At 37.4% G+C, this 16,784-nt stretch overlaps 1 protein-coding gene across 2 annotated transcripts in view; it reads right to left on the bottom strand.

Annotated features, from left to right (window-relative positions):
• Positions 1-16,784, bottom strand: part of LOC149814932 (serine/threonine protein phosphatase 2A 55 kDa regulatory subunit B beta isoform-like) — a 56,495-nt gene that overhangs the window by 16,081 nt on the left and 23,630 nt on the right. For both annotated transcript variants that reach the window (XM_089989820.1, XM_089989819.1), the window contains exons 8-12: positions 14,386-14,509; positions 14,129-14,252; positions 6,396-6,464; positions 6,222-6,313; positions 6,046-6,123 (exon numbers count right to left, since the gene is read on the bottom strand). In XM_089989820.1, the coding sequence (XP_089845946.1) occupies positions 6,046-6,123; positions 6,222-6,313; positions 6,396-6,464; positions 14,129-14,252; positions 14,386-14,509 (487 nt within the window). The remainder of the gene's footprint in view (positions 1-6,045; positions 6,124-6,221; positions 6,314-6,395; positions 6,465-14,128; positions 14,253-14,385; positions 14,510-16,784) is intronic.

Here is a 16,784-nt window from a genome sequence, read left to right as displayed (position 1 = left end):
CAAAGAATCACACGTTTCATGAGCGGACTAAACACATCGAAATGGACTGTCACTATGTTCGTGAAGCATATCTCCGAGGAGTTATTGATCTCCCTTATGTCACGTCCGAATATCAGTTGGTAGATTTCTTTACTAAAGCCTTGTGCGCTCCGCGGTTCAACTTCCTTCTTGGCAAACTTTCGGTCATCTTGCCCTAAGTTTGAGGGGGGTGTTAAATTATGTAATCAAACTTGTAATTTCGCATATATATTTTATATATATAAGGTAATACATATACATATATAATATATATGTATATGTATTTACCAATTATATATATATAATATATATATATATTCCTAGTAAGGGTAGTTTAGGAATTTTACACATATTCTTTTTCGAGAATATGTTTTTGTATTTATTTTCTTTTTTCTTTATTCCTTTTTCTTTTCGCATTTAATGCATTGTACTTGCATTGGGAGGGGCCCAACCCACTAGTCGTTGGACCCCTCCAACGGTCACATTTGTGACCGTTGGAGGGGCTCCAACGACTATGTAGAGCCCCTCCCAAGGCCTCCTCCAAGCCCTATATATATGGGCAGCTCCTCTTGTATTTCCTTAAGGGTTTTGGGATTATAGCCCAACCTCTTTAGTTGTTTATGAATCTTATGAGTGCATTTGCACATTTGTGATTCGGTGTGTTGTGCTTGTTGTGCACAAGTGTTCTTGGGTGTGTATGTTCACACATTTATTCTCAAGGTTATTGCGTTATCGACTAAAGTATCTTGTTGAAGATACTTTTACATGGTATCAAAGCCTCGTTGAAGAAGAAGAATTGCGATTCGCCTTCTCTTGCAATCCTCGAAAAGCGTGCCTTCGAGTTTTTTGAAATCAAAGAGGATCTCCTTCTTCGAGCAATATTTTAGGAGCCTCTCTTGTCAAGAAAGACCCAAAAAGTAATTAAGGTACGTTCTATCTCTTGCATTCTTTCCTCTCTAATGGGTGAAAAAGACTCCCATTTCTCCTTTGGGTTTAACCTTAATGGCTCAAACTATCATGTTTGGGCCGGTAATATGGAAGCCCATATTAAAGGAAAGGGGCTTTGGGGTTACGTTCATGGATCCATACCGGAACCGGAACCCAAAATTACCATTATTGAAGGAGGGGATATTAAGATCCTTGAAGGGGATGAAAGACAAAAAGGCTCTTGAAGAATATTCTAAGAAACATGATGATTGAGAAATGAAGAACTTCAAGATCTTATCTTGGATTTTTTCATTTGTTGAGACCAAGATAAACGCCAATATCATTAAATTTAAAAGGGCTTCCGAAGCTTGGGTATATCTTGAGAAAATGTACACCTCAAGAGATCTATCCCACAAGTACTTTCTCCAAAAGAGGGCTTTGACTCTCCAACAAAATGACATGACCATTCGGGAGTACTTTGCCGAATTATCCTCTATTTGGGACGAACTCGCAATCCTTGAACCTAAATGGAGTGGTGAGGCAATCGGATTAAGGCACAAACAACTTGAAGAAGACCGGTTCTTCAATTTTTTAAATGGCCTTAGACCCGAATTTGAACAAGTTCGGTCCTCTCTTCTCTCCGCCTTCACATCCCCCTCACTTGAAGATGTTATCACCAAGCTAAGTGGTGAAGAAACCCGTATGGGGATTGGCAAAAATAATCCTAGCATTCTTGTTACTTCCTCTACTCAAGAAGATGGTGAAATGGCTAATGCCGTGTCAAGACCGGGAAATAACATGAGAACCTATAGACCTCCTCATTTCAAGAATCAAGGTCAAGGAGGAAATGATCGGTATGGCAAAAGAGACTATAGCAAAGTGACTTGCTATCATTGTAAAGAACCCGGACATATCAAACCTTTGTGTCCTAAATGGAAGAAATTGATTGCAACGGCTATGGCATCTCAAGTAGAAGAACGACCTTCTTCATCAAGTGAGTCTTTTTCTCTTCAACAAATTGTAGAAGCACTACAACCTCTTCTCAAGGGTGGTACTTCCGGAGCCGCTATGTCATCCTCTTCCCCCGGTAAGACATCTTGGCTTTTAGATTCCGGGGCATCCTTTCACATGACCCCTAGCTATTGCTCTCTTTCAAATTTTTCTAAAAATTCTTTTCCATCCTTTGTTTCAACCGCGGACGGAACATCTCTTGAGATTAAAGGAATAGGTAATTTTGAAAAACAAGACTTCTTTGTTCCAAAAATTCGTTTTATCCCAAACCTTAACCTAAATCTTCTTTCCGTTTCCCAACTCTCGGACCATGGTTGCGATATAAAATTTTCTTCTAATAAATGTTGGATACAGGATCGCCAGTCCGAGAGATTGATTGGGGAAGGCTCTAGAAGAGGAGACCTCTACTACGTAGATTTTCTTCAAGTTCCCAAGAGTCAATTTTGCAACGTCGTCCAAAACAAAGATATTCATGTATGGCATAAGAGATTGGGTCATCCCAATATAGTTAAAATCTCCTATTTGCCTTTTGTTAAACATCTTTGTAAAAGTGACTTTTTGTGTAATGAATGCATTCTTGGGAAAATGAAATGTTTGCCCTTTCCTCAAAGATCCATGTTTACGACTAAACCATTTGAAATTGTCCATTCCGATGTATGGGGACCGGCTCCGATAATGTCAAAAGGAGGATTTTCATATTATGTGATCTTTGTGGATGACTATACTAGGTTTTGTTGGATCTATTTCCTTAAACATAAACATGAAGTTTTTTCAACCTTTAAAAGTTTTCACATGATGATTTCAAATCAATTCAATGGATGCTTAAAAATCTTTAGGTCTGACTCTGGAGGAGAATATCTCTCAAATGAATTTAAGAGTTATCTTGAAAATTTTGGTATACTTCACCAAAAATCTTGTCCGAAAACCCCTCAACAAAATGGGTTAGCCGAACGAAAGCACAGACACATCATTGAAACAACTAGGACTTTGCTCATTTCTCAAAACATTCCAAAAAATCTTTGGGCTGAGGCAGCCCTTACCTCTGTCCATCTCATAAACCGACTCCCATCGAAAAACTTAAACAAAATTTCCCCTTTTGAAAAACTGTATGATAAGGAACCTGATTATAGCAGGTTAAGGGTCTTTGGGTGTAAATGTTTTGTTCTCACTAATAAGAATGACAAACTTTCTCCTAAAGCCATTCCTTGTGCCTTTCTTGGCTATTCTGAAACCCAAAAAGGGTTTCGTTGTTATGATATCAAAAGTGATAAATTGTATGTTTCCAGAAACGTGAGTTTTTTGGAAAATATTAGTGGATTTGAACGTTGTGACCCCCATAATGAAAATATGGATTATTCTTTTTTATTTGATTTACTGAATAAGGACGATGATACTAGTGATAATGAGTCAGATCAAAGTAACCCAAATGAATTTGAAACCGAGGAAAACATCTCCTTGCCTTCCTCGTCACATCAACCTATTGAATTACCTAGAGACCCTATCACCTACTCTCATAGAGATCAAAACAACTTTAGGAGTGCTCTTGACAGATATAATGATGCCAGTTCCAGTGCCTCTCAAAATGAAGTGATCCCTCGTAGAACTGAGAGAAGTAGAAGACCTCCTTCTAGGTTCATTTCCTATGACTCTTTTTCACCAAGATATAGAGTCTGCCTTAGTGCCATCCACTCTTATATAGAACCTAGAAATTTTGAAGAAGCACGAAAGTGCCCTGAATGGATTAATGCCATGGACAATGAACTTGAGGCTCTAAGAAGAGCCAAAACCTGGGAATTTCAATATCTTCCTGAAGGCAAGAAAACAATAGGGTGCAGATGGGTTTTCAAAGTAAAAACTAAAAGTGATGGATCCCTTGAAAGGTATAAAGCTCGCTTGGTTGCAAAAGGATATAGTCAAGAATATGGTATTGACTATGAAGAAACTTTTGCTCCTGTAGCTCGTATGGTCACTGTTCGATGTCTTATAACCGTTGCCTCTATCAACAAATGGAACATCTATCAAATGGATGTGAAAAATGCCTTTTTAAATGGCGACTTAAGCGAAGAAGTTTACATGGATGCTCCTCCTGGAATGGAGACTCCTAAGGGAAAGGTGCTTCGTCTTCAGAAAGCACTCTATGGCCTAAAACAAGCTCCCAAGGCTTGGTATGATAGGTTTAACTCTGTTATAATTGAGAATGGTTTTTCCTCTTGTTTTACTAACACTGCTCTATTTGTTAGAAAATCCAATGCAGGGATTGTAATTTTACTTTTGTATGTTGATGACATGCTCATCACTGGGAGTGATTCTAACGGGGTTAAGAGCATAAAATCTATCTTAAAAGATAAATTTGAAATGTCTGACTTGGGTTTTCTAACTTACTTTTTGGGAATTGAAGTAGCATACTCTCTTAGAGGATATTTCTTATCTCAAACTAAGCTTGCTTCTGAGATCATTGACAGGTCAGGTATTACAGATGAGAAGCTTTGTGAAACTCCTGCAGTAGTAGGAGCAAAGATGAAAATTGATGATGGGGTTCCCCTTTTGGATCCTACACCCTACAGACAGCTTGTAGGATCTCTGATGTATCTGAGTATTACCAGACCAGATATATCCCATGCAGTCCATACTGCAAGTCAGTTTCAGCATGCGCCTACATCCGTTCACATGAGTGCCATCTTACGAGTCGTAAGATACATAAAGGGTACTCTAAATAAGGGAGTTTTTCTGTCCTCTTCTTCTGACTTAAAATTGATTGCTTATACTGATTCAGATTGGGGTGGTGACCCAAATAACCGTCACTCCACCACTGGCTTTTGTGTGTTCTTAGGAGACTCACTAATTTCTTGGAGATGCAAGAAGCAACAAAAGGTGTCGCTCTCCTCAACTGAAGCTGAATATCGTGCCATGGCAACTACTACCATGGAGATTGTTTGGATTCACCAACTGCTAGAAGACATGGGGATCAAAATTGAAGGACCCACCAAGCTATGCTGCGACAACAAGAGTGCAATCTACATTGCAAAGAATCACACGTTTCATGAGCGGACTAAACACATCGAAATGAACTGTCACTATGTTCGTGAAGCATATCTCCGAAGAGTTATTGATCTCCCTTATGTCACGTCCGAATATCAGTTGGTAGATTTCTTTACTAAAGCCTTGTGCGCTCCGCGGTTCAACTTCCTTCTTGGCAAACTTTCGGTCATCTTGCCCTAAGTTTGAGGGGGGTGTTAAATTATGTAATCAAACTTGTAATTTCGCATATATATTTTATATATATAAGGTAATACATATACATATATAATATATATGTATATGTATTTACCAATTATATATATATAATATATATATATTCCTAGTAAGGGTAGTTTAGGAATTTTACACATATTCTTTTTCGAGAATATGTTTTTGTATTTATTTTCTTTTTTCTTTATTCCTTTTTCTTTTCGCATTTAATGCATTGTACTTGCATTGGGAGGGGCCCAACCCACTAGTCGTTGGACCCCTCCAACGGTCACATTTGTGACCGTTGGAGGGGCTCCAACGACTATGTAGAGCCCCTCCCAAGGCCTCCTCCAAGCCCTATATATATGGGCAGCTCCTCTTGTATTTCCTTAAGGGTTTTGGGATTATAGCCCAACCTCTTTAGTTGTTTATGAATCTTATGAGTGCATTTGCACATTTGTGATTCGGTGTGTTGTGCTTGTTGTGCACAAGTGTTCTTGGGTGTGTATGTTCACACATTTATTCTCAAGGTTATTGCGTTATCGACTAAAGTATCTTGTTGAAGATACTTTTACAGTCACCCCTTCAATTTTGAGTCAAGGGAAACCAGCTAACCAATCAAAATAAAACATAATGCAACCTTGAGATATATCAATCATCCTAGTTCATATTAACATGGCCCAAATATGAAATTCCACATTATGGAGAGGATGGATGATTTGAACCGGACGCCCGAGGGCACATGACCCATTCTTTAGTGAAAGTGAAACTCCAAAGTTTTGGAATTATACGACGGGGAAATAAGAAACTGCATACGTAGGAATACCATTTCACTAATTTTAAAATGATAAAAAGGATTACCTCATAGGGTTTTTGCTACCTTCCAAAGTTGTTGCCTCATTGCTCCCAGCAACACAACCAAACACGCGAAACAGATTGCTAGTACCACACACAGAGTCAGTGCCATATATGATCAAAAGGCATAGTTGCAGCTTAAATAGGAATATAAAGATATCTTTAACATCAAAACTGCAAACCTGTAAGAACCTGTGGCTACTCGCAATCCATCTCCGCTTAGACAACACTCAAATTTATCAAAAATTGAATCATTTTCATATAAATCACACAGCTGCACGAACACAATTACTTTCCGGAAAATCAGCCCCTTGATAAGAATAGAACAATTTCAAATGAAAAGTCAGCAAAATTACCTTAGGTCTAAGATACTCGTGAACCTGGAAAGTAGAGACTGGACCAGAATCCATGTTTATATCCCAGAGCTATTAGAGCAAAAGTAACAGATGTAAGCATGAGCAATTGGAAAAAGATGCACTACCAGATCACATAGATGACAATTAAATAATAAACCATTATTCATGAATGAAGTGAAAAGTTGCACAATATCCAGATCTGTCATTCACATAACTAGGGTAAAACAGCAAAAGATATAAAAGAATTTTACAGAAGTATTACAAATGTCATCCAAATCATCATCATGTACTCATCACATAAGCTGGTATTTTAAACCAAGAGTAGTGGAAGGTGGAAGCATACAAACATGCACATGCACACACAAATGCATGCATTTGTCATGGTAAGTGATCATTCTGAACAAGCACATTTACAAGACTGCGTAGCTCCAGCATACAAAAAAACTAAGTCAAATTTTTGAATTGGTCGATACGCTGGCGGTATGCAATATGCATGCACACATCATGGTAAATGCTCATCCTAAATGAACACAGCTCCAAGAATGAAGCTCCAGAGCATACACAAAAACCAAATTCAAGCTTTTGCATTTGTTGGTGTTTCCAAATTATGCAATAATATATGTAGTTTAAGATTAACACAAGCACGTCCATGTATGCACACTCATGCTGATGAAACCATAAACAGATGGGGATCTCGGTTGTCAAAGGAGGCGGCTAGGTGACCTGAGCGTAGCCCCACCGCCTGGGCAATGCAGTTTGGGTGGTGGGGCCCTAATTTTCCACCTAGGCGGTTTATAGTCATTGACAAAGTGTCAACGAATATAAAAGGGGGGGCCCTTTTCTTTTGATTTGCATTCAACTCTTGCATTCGACTCTCTCCCCTTAGGGTAAGAAGAAGAATTTCAAAAAAAAAAAAGGTATGCGCTCTCTCTCTGTCACTCGCTCGGTCTATCTCTCTCTGTCAATTGCGTCTCTCTCTCTCACTCACCTCTCTCTCTTTTGAAATGTTAATAGGATGGATTGAAAACATTTGCAACTTTCTTTTGAAATAATGCAATTTTTGCATTGATTTGAGAACAACAATTTCTAAAGATTTCAGGGACAATTTCTAGAGTTCGTCATTTATGTGTTACTAAATGATGCATCTAATCTTACTACACTATGCTTGAATCAGGTAAAGTGGGGCCCCCAAATCTACAAAACTTCATCAAGTAGTTTCCTGGTGCTTCCTTCGATCCTAGTAGTAGTATATCTCCTTTTATTTCAGCAAAATTTATGTATATGTATCATGTAAGCTTTGATCCCTTAGTGCAGATGATGTAGACTGATGAGATCTTAAAAACTCACGTTGGATATAGTTGTCCAATTTATGAAGTATCACATTATGCATGGTCATCTGTTTGTTTTGAAAGCATGTAGTTAACCTTTGTTCTCGATGTATATGTTGTTTAATTGGCCTCCCTAAGATCTTCTTTGTTATCTTTGTCCCCCATGAAAAACTAAGAACCCCATGTCAAGAGCCCAAACGAAACTTTTAAAGAGTAAAATATGGAACAGGTGAAGTTGGGGATGGTGTTTACCATTAGTCTGAATTGTTGCATAAACAACATATCCTCAAGATAGAAGAGATTTCAGGATATGGAAACTCACATGGAAAAAGCATGAAGAACACATACTGTGTCGTCCTGATGCTGATTTCTCCATCTTTTGGCCTTTGTTGTGGTGAAGTTAAGTTTGAAGTTTGCTTGTCCTAGTGAAATTAAGGTATTATGTCTAAAGTTTGATTGGTAGGTTGTTATTTGTTAGATTTATATGCCCCTAGCTCGTGCAGTTTGTGTAACTCTCAATTTAAGTGTGCATAATTGTGAAATGGTTTTGTTCATACAGCCTATTTTTACTTGTCACTAGGACCTATGTTCACCCTTGATTTCTCTAGGTTGGTAGGGCTGCTCACCTTCCTTTTGCCAGGTTTTAAGCTCAATAGTGCCATAAAACCAACAATTATCTTCCACTGATGCAGCTGCTGCGTTACTCTCACTTAGATCTGGCACCAGGCTTGCCAGGTTTATAGGGATGATTAATTTTATGTTGGATACATGTTTGTTGTTAGTTTTAACACTTTGTTTTAAGAATTTAGATTATTTTAAAATTATTTGGCATTTATTGATGGTTGTTTGCTTTGCTTATTCAATTGTTTTCCTTATGATCGAACACATTATTTGGTTCTTTATCATTTTTTAGAACAACGATGGAAGGGGCTTCTTTTGCAAGTGCCAGTGGGTCCACTCCAAGCAGGACATTTCCAAATTTAGAAGATATGCAAAACTTCAAGCGAAGATCAAGTGATCCAGCATGGGAGTGGGCCGACATTAAGAATAAACATGATATGAATTTTGTGGCACGCCTTAGATGTGGAATAACTTATAAAGGAGGCATATATGGAATAATGCAGTATCTACCTTGAATCGGAAAAAATGTGAAGGTTAGTGATAAAACAACTACAAAAATCAAGCAAGTAATTTCTAAGTACACAGAGGAATCGAAAAATAAGAGATGAAAAAAATAAGAGATATATATGAAAGAAGTGAAAGTTTGTTCTCAGCTTCTAACTCTGGCGAAGGACATGTTGAAATTTTGCGTATGGAGGAGGGGCAGCCAAGCAGTACATTCGGCTTGAGACCATCACAAGCAAAAGAGCCTATAGATTTGTACTTCTGAAGTGATGTAGCAGAGAAAGGAAGGCAAGCAAACAGACAAACCATGTTAGAGAATCGCTTCAAAAAAGAAGAAAGGAAAACGATGTGCGAGTACATTAGCAAGCGGTTTTATGATGGTGGAATATCTTTTAATACAACAAGACTGCCTTCATTTTATAGTATGATTGAAACAATAGGTCAATTTGGACTAAAAATGAAGTCTCCATCATATCACGAGCGGCAAAAACCACTTTTGAATAAAGAAATAAAGAAAACGAAAGAGTTTTTGAACCAATATAAAGTGCATTGGTCTAAATATGGATGCAACGTAATGTCAGATGGTGTACTGATACAAATAGGCGTACACTTAATAATTTTTTGATTAATTGTCCTTTAGGAACAATGTTTTTGAAATATGATGATGCATCAAATGAAGTAAAAGTTGCAAATTTGTTTTTTACATTGCTGAATGAAGTCATGCTCAGGATCTTGGAGACTTCTCCATTCCTTTTCATGAGATAAATCGTGACTTCATGCGCAAGATTCAAAAGAAAGAAATTGCAGAGGCTTTGAAAAAAATGAAATCAAGAAGGATAGTTGGCCCAAATGGTATACCTATCGAGGCTTGAAAATGCTTGGGTGAGAAAGGTTTTGAATGGCTAACAAATCTTTTTAACAAGATTTGGCGGACAAATAAAATGCCTAATGAGTGGAGAAAAAGTACTTTGGTGCCTCAATATAAGAATAAGGTGATATACAAGATTGCACAAACTATCGTGGTATAAAACTCATGAGTCATACTATGAAACTTTAGGAGAGGGTGATTGAGTATAGGTTGAGGAAGGTTGTCATGATATCAGAGAATCAATTTGGTTTTATGCCTGAAAGATCAACTATGAAAGCTATACATCTTCTTAAACAACTTATTGAGAGATATAAAGGGAGGAACAAAGATTTGCATATGGTTTTTATTGATTTGGAGAAGGCATACGATAGAGTACCTAAGAATGTTCTCTGGTGGACAATGATGAAGAAAGATATTTCTCTCTAGTACATTAGTATAATTAAAGATATGTACGAAGGAGTAGTAACCAATGTCCGCACGTGTGGAGGGGTGACAATCAATTTTCCTATAACGGTTGGGTTACATCAAGGGTCTGCATTAAGCCATTTCCTATTTGCTATAGTGATGGATGAGCTTACGACATCAATTCAAGAAAATGTGCCGTGGTGGATGTTGTTTGTTGATGATATTGTTTTGATTGATGAGTCTAGAGCTGGGGTTAATGCTAAGTTAGAATTATGGAGACAGACATTAGAAGCAAGAGGTTTTAAGTTGAGTAAGAGTAAGACAGAATATATGGAATATCGGTTTAGTAAGCAACGAAGTAGTGATGGGAATGTAGTGAAGCTTGGTGAGCAAGAAATATCGGTGGATGATTGTTTCAAATATTTGGGATCTATCATTCAAAAGTATGGAGAAATTGATGGAGATGTAAATCATAGGATAAAGGTTGGGTGGATGAAATGGAAAAGTACAACTGGAGTGTTGTGCGATCGTAGAATGCCATTGCAGTTGAAGGAAAAGTTTTATAGGAGGACAATTAGGCCCGCTTTACTATATGGTACGAAATGTTGGGCTGCCAAGAGACATTATATTCAAAAATGAATGTAGATGAGATGCGTATGCTTAGATGGATGTGTGAAAATACAATAAAAGATAAGATTCAGAATGAGGAGATACGTAAGAAGGTAGGCGTTGCATCAATTGAAAATAAGATGAGAGAAAATCGTTTACGGTGGTTTGGACATATTCGGCGAAGGCATGATGATGCTCCAGTTAAGGATGGAGAAATGGAAAAATATATTAGTTAAAAGAGGTCGGGGTAGGCCTAAGAAGACTTGGATGGAGATGACAGGAAAGGATATGAATGCTTTGAACCTCACCGAGGACATGACATTGGATAGAAATGATTGGAGGAGAAGGATTCATGTGGAAGACCCAGAATGATTTTCTTTTTTGGTTCATATCGCCGACCCCAATTGTTTTGGGATGAAGGCGTAGTTGTTGTTGTTGTTGTTTTGTTGTACATTGTTGAATGATATTGTCGAAGAAGTTGGGGAAGAGAATGTGGTTCAAGTTGTTACTGATACTGCCTCCAACTATGTCAAAGTAGATAAGTTGTTGATAGATACGAGAAGACATTGTGGACTCCTTGTGCTGCATATTGTATAGATTTGATGTCGGAAGATATAGGAGAATTGAAAGAAGAACATTTTTGAAAAAGCAAGGCAATATTGGTAGTATTCATATACAAACATACTCAATTGTTGAATATGATGAGAGCACACAGACAAAGGGACATAGATAGGCCTCCAGTGACGAGATTTGCTACTAGATTTTTTACTCTAGAAAGCATATATAATTACAAAAAAGGCCTAAGGTTTATGTTTGTTGGAGATGATTAAGTAAAAAGTAGTTTATCAAAAACGTTCGTCGGTAAAAAATGTGAAACCATGATTTTGAGTTCAAAATTTTAAAAGGAAGTAAGTCGTGCTTTGAAAACAATGGCCCTTTGATTGACGTATTTTGATTGGTTGATAGCGATGAAAAGCCTTCTATGGGTTACATCTACGAGAAAATAAACCGTGCAAAGGAACAAATCAAGGCATACGTTATTTTTTTGTATTCTACTAATTATAAATTTTATTTTTAAATTTTAACTTAGCTTTTATAATGATTATTTTTAATTATTTTACTTAATATGCAAATTTGCACAACGATGAAGAAAGATATGGCCCTGTTTGAGAGATAATTGATAAAAGATTGAGGGATCAATTGCACAAACCTTTGCATACAGCAAGCTTATATTTGAATTTAGCTATGTATTATGAGTATGAAAATATCGAGTCCAATGAAAAGATAAAGAATGACTTATATAATTCCTTCAAGTGTCTTGTTTGAAGTGAAGTAAATCGAGATGCACTAGGAGACCAATTGATAAGATATATAACTGCTAGTGGACCTTTCGGCATGAAATTAGCAAAGAAGAGAAAAATGCTAACACCAGGTAAGATAATTAAATTTTATATACCTCGCTTTACATTATTTTTATAAATTATATATTTTATTTACATCTAATTTGATTTTATTTAGTGGATTGGTGGATTTCTTTTGCCATTGGTTGTCCCCAGCTCCAGACCTTTGTTGTTCGAGTCTTAAGCCTCATATGCAGTGCATCCAATTGCGAACGTAATAGAAATATTTTTGAAGGGGTAAAATATTATTTATTACTAATTAGTAATTACTAAATAGTGTTTGTCAGTTTGTATATATTTTAACTTTATTTATTCTTTTTGCAGATTCATACAAAGAAAAGAAACCGACTTTTGCGAAGAAGTTGAATGATTCGGTTTTTATGCAATATAATCGGAGATTGAAGCGAAGATATGATGAGCGAATGAACAAAGAAAATCTTGACCCCATCGTCTTAAGAAAAGTCAATGATAACGATTTGTGGCCAAGTAAAGATGAAGCAGTCTTCGAAGATGACATGTCACTTACATGGGATCTTGTTGATAAGGCATCTGAAGCGTTAAGGCATAAGGCGAGGGCAAGAACGCGTACTACTAAAGACCTAAGAAAGAAAAAGTCTGACAAAGGAAAGAAGGTGCTGAGCGTGAAAGAAGAAGAAGAAGAAGCTAGCTCTGTAGATGAAACTAAAGAAGAAGAGCAATATATCGATCAAGATGATTCAGATGATAATGATAAACTTTCAAGTTCATTATAAGAGGATTAAATTTAAGTTGTTATTGTAAACTTATTATAAACTTGTTGAGGTTATTTAACTATTTTAGACTTGAATACACTTAAAGTTAATTATGTTCCGTGTGTAGATTTGTTGAATATTTGCATGCCTAAATTTTTATTTGGTGATTAATTGGTTATGTTTTAATTTTTTGTATACGTTATCAGTTGCATGGTTTGTTTATTCAATTGTTCTTTGTTTCATTTTTTAACATGGTTATCAGTTACAATGTTTTATATCTTTATAGTGATTAGATTTATTAATTTGTGTTCAAGGAGGTTGATGGAGGATGGAGGTCTTGAAAGATGCCTCTCAAAAGATCCTGCATTGAAATATTATACACCAGCTGACTTAGAGATGCCTCTTAAAAGAATAGTGAAGTGTAACTTGAGATTTTATAATGCATGGAGGATTATATAGATTTAAATGTCAAGTTGTGGGGCATATCAACTTCATTGTGAAATTATATACATAGCATTTCTTCGGATTATTATGCCAATCAGGAACTAAATGAATTCTTTTCATAGACAAATCATCCCAGTAAACATACTTGCAGTACTTGACATTTATCCATCAAGCCAGAGGTTTAACAATAAACCTATCCACTACTCATCTGAAAGAGGTTAAGAACATTTCAACATGAAAGCTTTGCAAGAACATGCTCATATACAGACCATGTACTGATTTTATGTAAAATAGAGTTCAGTTCAGTTGCAGATGATGAATGAGTTTGGTTGCTTTTGGTTCCGTATCCTTTAATTTTCCCTTTATATTCATATTATCAATATTTGCTTAACCCATTCAGCATTAATGAAGTAATATCAATAAAAAAAAAGAACAAAAACTAACGAATGATGTTTTAGTTAACGTAACTACTATAAAGAATTTTTTTTTTCAGATGCAGTTTCAAACTCTGACATGAAAAATGCATTTTAATGGTATCCACATTTAAGTGACAAATTGAGACGGCCATAAGCCAAATTGAAAAAAGTAAACCAAAACTACTAAGAAAATCATACAAACTGCACACCCAGTAGTGTTAGTTGAAATACTTTCCAGACTTCCAGTCCTACATCGAGCAAACACTGAATGCATCTTTAAGAAATATTGCTACAGCATATGCTCAGTTTACTGACTACAATTCAATGATATGCACAGTTGAGGGTATGTAAATGCTTTGTTTCTTATGAATGAAAAAAAAAGATAAAAAAAAAGTGCAACAAAGTACCTTGAGAGTCATATAATCGCGACTAAGAATATATCTTCCATCCTTGGCAAACTTAATGTCTGATATGGAAGCAATAATTTCAGTGAAAAAGGACCTTGAACTAGGAGCCTCATGCTCCTCAAACCTGAAAGGATGGATGAAATCTTTGGTCAGGTTATCAATATGTAAGCACTGACGGTTATGTAATTACAAGGACAAGTACTGGAAACTGAGAACACCTAATAGACAATATTTTAAATGCCATTAGAAACACTCACAATTTGGCATGAGTATCACATAGAGCTGATTGCCGCAAGTCAATTAGACGAATTGAACCCTTGGAGCTGCTGTATGCTAATGTATTGCAATGAATAGGATGAAACTCAGCAGAAGTAATTACCTCTGAAAATATATGTGAGTAATAAGAACAATGTTGGTCCAACTCAAGTGCTGAACACAAATGTATATGACCTTTATGATTACTTTAGATCAACCAGGGACAAATAAGTACTCAAACCGTACAATGCATGTGGAAAACCTTAAGCATAGACAAAACATAGTAAGCTTAGAGAGCAATGTTTGTCTAATTCAAGCAATGAACATAAACAGGCATGACCATTATCATTAGTTTAGGTCAACAAGGACAAGTGCTCAAACAGTAAAATATATGAGGGTACCTTAACCATAGAGAAAAGAAGGTGTCAAGAGATTAAAAGGAATAGGTGTGTGAAGTCTCCGAAAACAACAAAAGTATGATCTCTCTCTCTCTCTCACACACACACAGAGACAGACACACATTGAGGCGAGGACCCTCAGTGGTCTGCCCGGTTGGGAGTGGGTTTTCTTCGCGAGAGACAACAGTTAAAAATAAATATTAAAAATAAAAAGAAAATGGGTTTCAGGTAACGGGTCCAAACCGACCTCATACGCCTGTCAACATGGGTACTGCAAATACAGACATACCCATGGTTTCCAAGAGTGCACCACTGGTAATTATCTGCTCTGTTATGGGTGTTGGTGTTTCTGTTATTATCATTTATTGCTTTTTCTTTCAAAAGCATTTCTGTCTTTTAACTTTTTGTTGGATGTAAATATAGGAATTCATAGTCTTAACTACTAAACCAAGTCACATGGGTGCGGGTGCGGGTGCGGGGATTCGGCACTTCCAAAAAACCCGGGTGCGGGGTGCGGCAAAAAAAATAATAAATATATATATATATATAAGGGGTCCGGGTTCCCCCGACGCGGGTCCTAGGCAAGGCCGTTCTGTTCCGAGCAAGGCCTAATCAATACCACCACCAGCTACGCTCACGTCACTTTCTAGCAAAATAATTAACTGGCCGGGTAAGGCCTTAGCTGCCCACCCTTTCCCGTCTAACCCACAAACCTCATTTCACCACACCATCAATGGTCAAGTGCTCACCTCATTTTTTTTATTGTAATGATTATAAAGAGGATCAAACTAGTTTAATTTAAGTAGAATATCATTGTATCTCCTTGGTGATATTGTATCTCCTTGGTCAGGAAGTAATTACTCTGGCTTTAAAATCACCAGTCAATATCTTATTACTTTTGACCTCTGTTTCCGTGACTGTACCTCCTCCAGCCATCTTTTCTTCGTTTACACTTTTAGATTTCTTTATGACATATAATAAGATATTGGGAGATTTTGTGTTTTGCGCTTTTTCCTTCTGGAAGTGGAGGGGGGACTAGTTGGGGGCAATTAGTTAGTGCATCACGTGAAGGAACTTTGGTTAGAGTCCCCAACCCTGGTTGGGTGCAACACTCGAGACATGTAAAGGGTTAGGGATAACGACGGTGGAGGGAAAGCGACTGCCACGGATGGATGTAGACGGGTCAAGACTCAAACCATACAGAGAGAGAGTGAAATATGTACTGGTGTTTAGGGCTAGAGAGAGAGGTTTTTGTTTTGAATTTTTTATTATTGCAATAGAAATTTAACGTGTAGGGTGTGATGTGATTTGAAGTAATAAGAGGCAGCAGCGTTAGCTTTACTAATTTGTCCCAAAGGCCGAATGTTGGAAGCATGGGAAGCAGCGAAGGATGAAAGGGGGAGATTGGTTGCGCATCAGAGATCGGGGCAGTAGTAGTGCAGGCACAACAGGGAGCTTTGCAGGCGCAGCAGCAGCAGCCATGGCCGAGAGGGAAGGTATTAGTCCGGCGTCTCAAAAGCTGTCTCGCACCGACGCGTTCCCCTTTAGGATGCATCCCTTCTCTCGTTGTGACAACAGCCCCACCTTTTATAACAGTGAGGGCAGGTCGAGCGATTTATACGATGTCCCCGGTGGTGCAGTTGCAGAAGGAGCTGCTGCAACAAGGACTCTGCAACCTTTTCTTATTGCCTTCAAATCCCCACGTATCAACTCTAAAACAACACCCCTTCCAAAACACCCTTTGCACTTCTTTTCCGGCACCTCTGATTTTTTCAAAGAATCACCCTTATACCATTTCATACGGCAACAACAACAACAACTACGCCTTCATCCCAAAACAATTGGGGTCAGCGATATGAACCAAAAAAGAAAATCATTCTGAGTCTTCCACATGAATCCTTCTCCTTCAATCATTTCTATCCAATGCCATGTCCTCGGTGAGGTTCAAAGCATTCATATCATTTCCTATCATCTCCATCCAAGTCTTCCTAGGCCTACCCCGA

The sequence above is a fragment of the Nuphar pumila genome, chromosome 15 (genome assembly GCF_984573655.1).
Source record: "Nuphar pumila chromosome 15, dmNupPumi1.hap1.1, whole genome shotgun sequence".
In the NCBI taxonomy this organism is placed as follows: domain Eukaryota; kingdom Viridiplantae; phylum Streptophyta; class Magnoliopsida; order Nymphaeales; family Nymphaeaceae; genus Nuphar; species Nuphar pumila.
The sequence above is the reverse complement of the archived record's forward strand: the minus strand, read 5'-3'. Positions and strand labels throughout refer to the sequence as shown.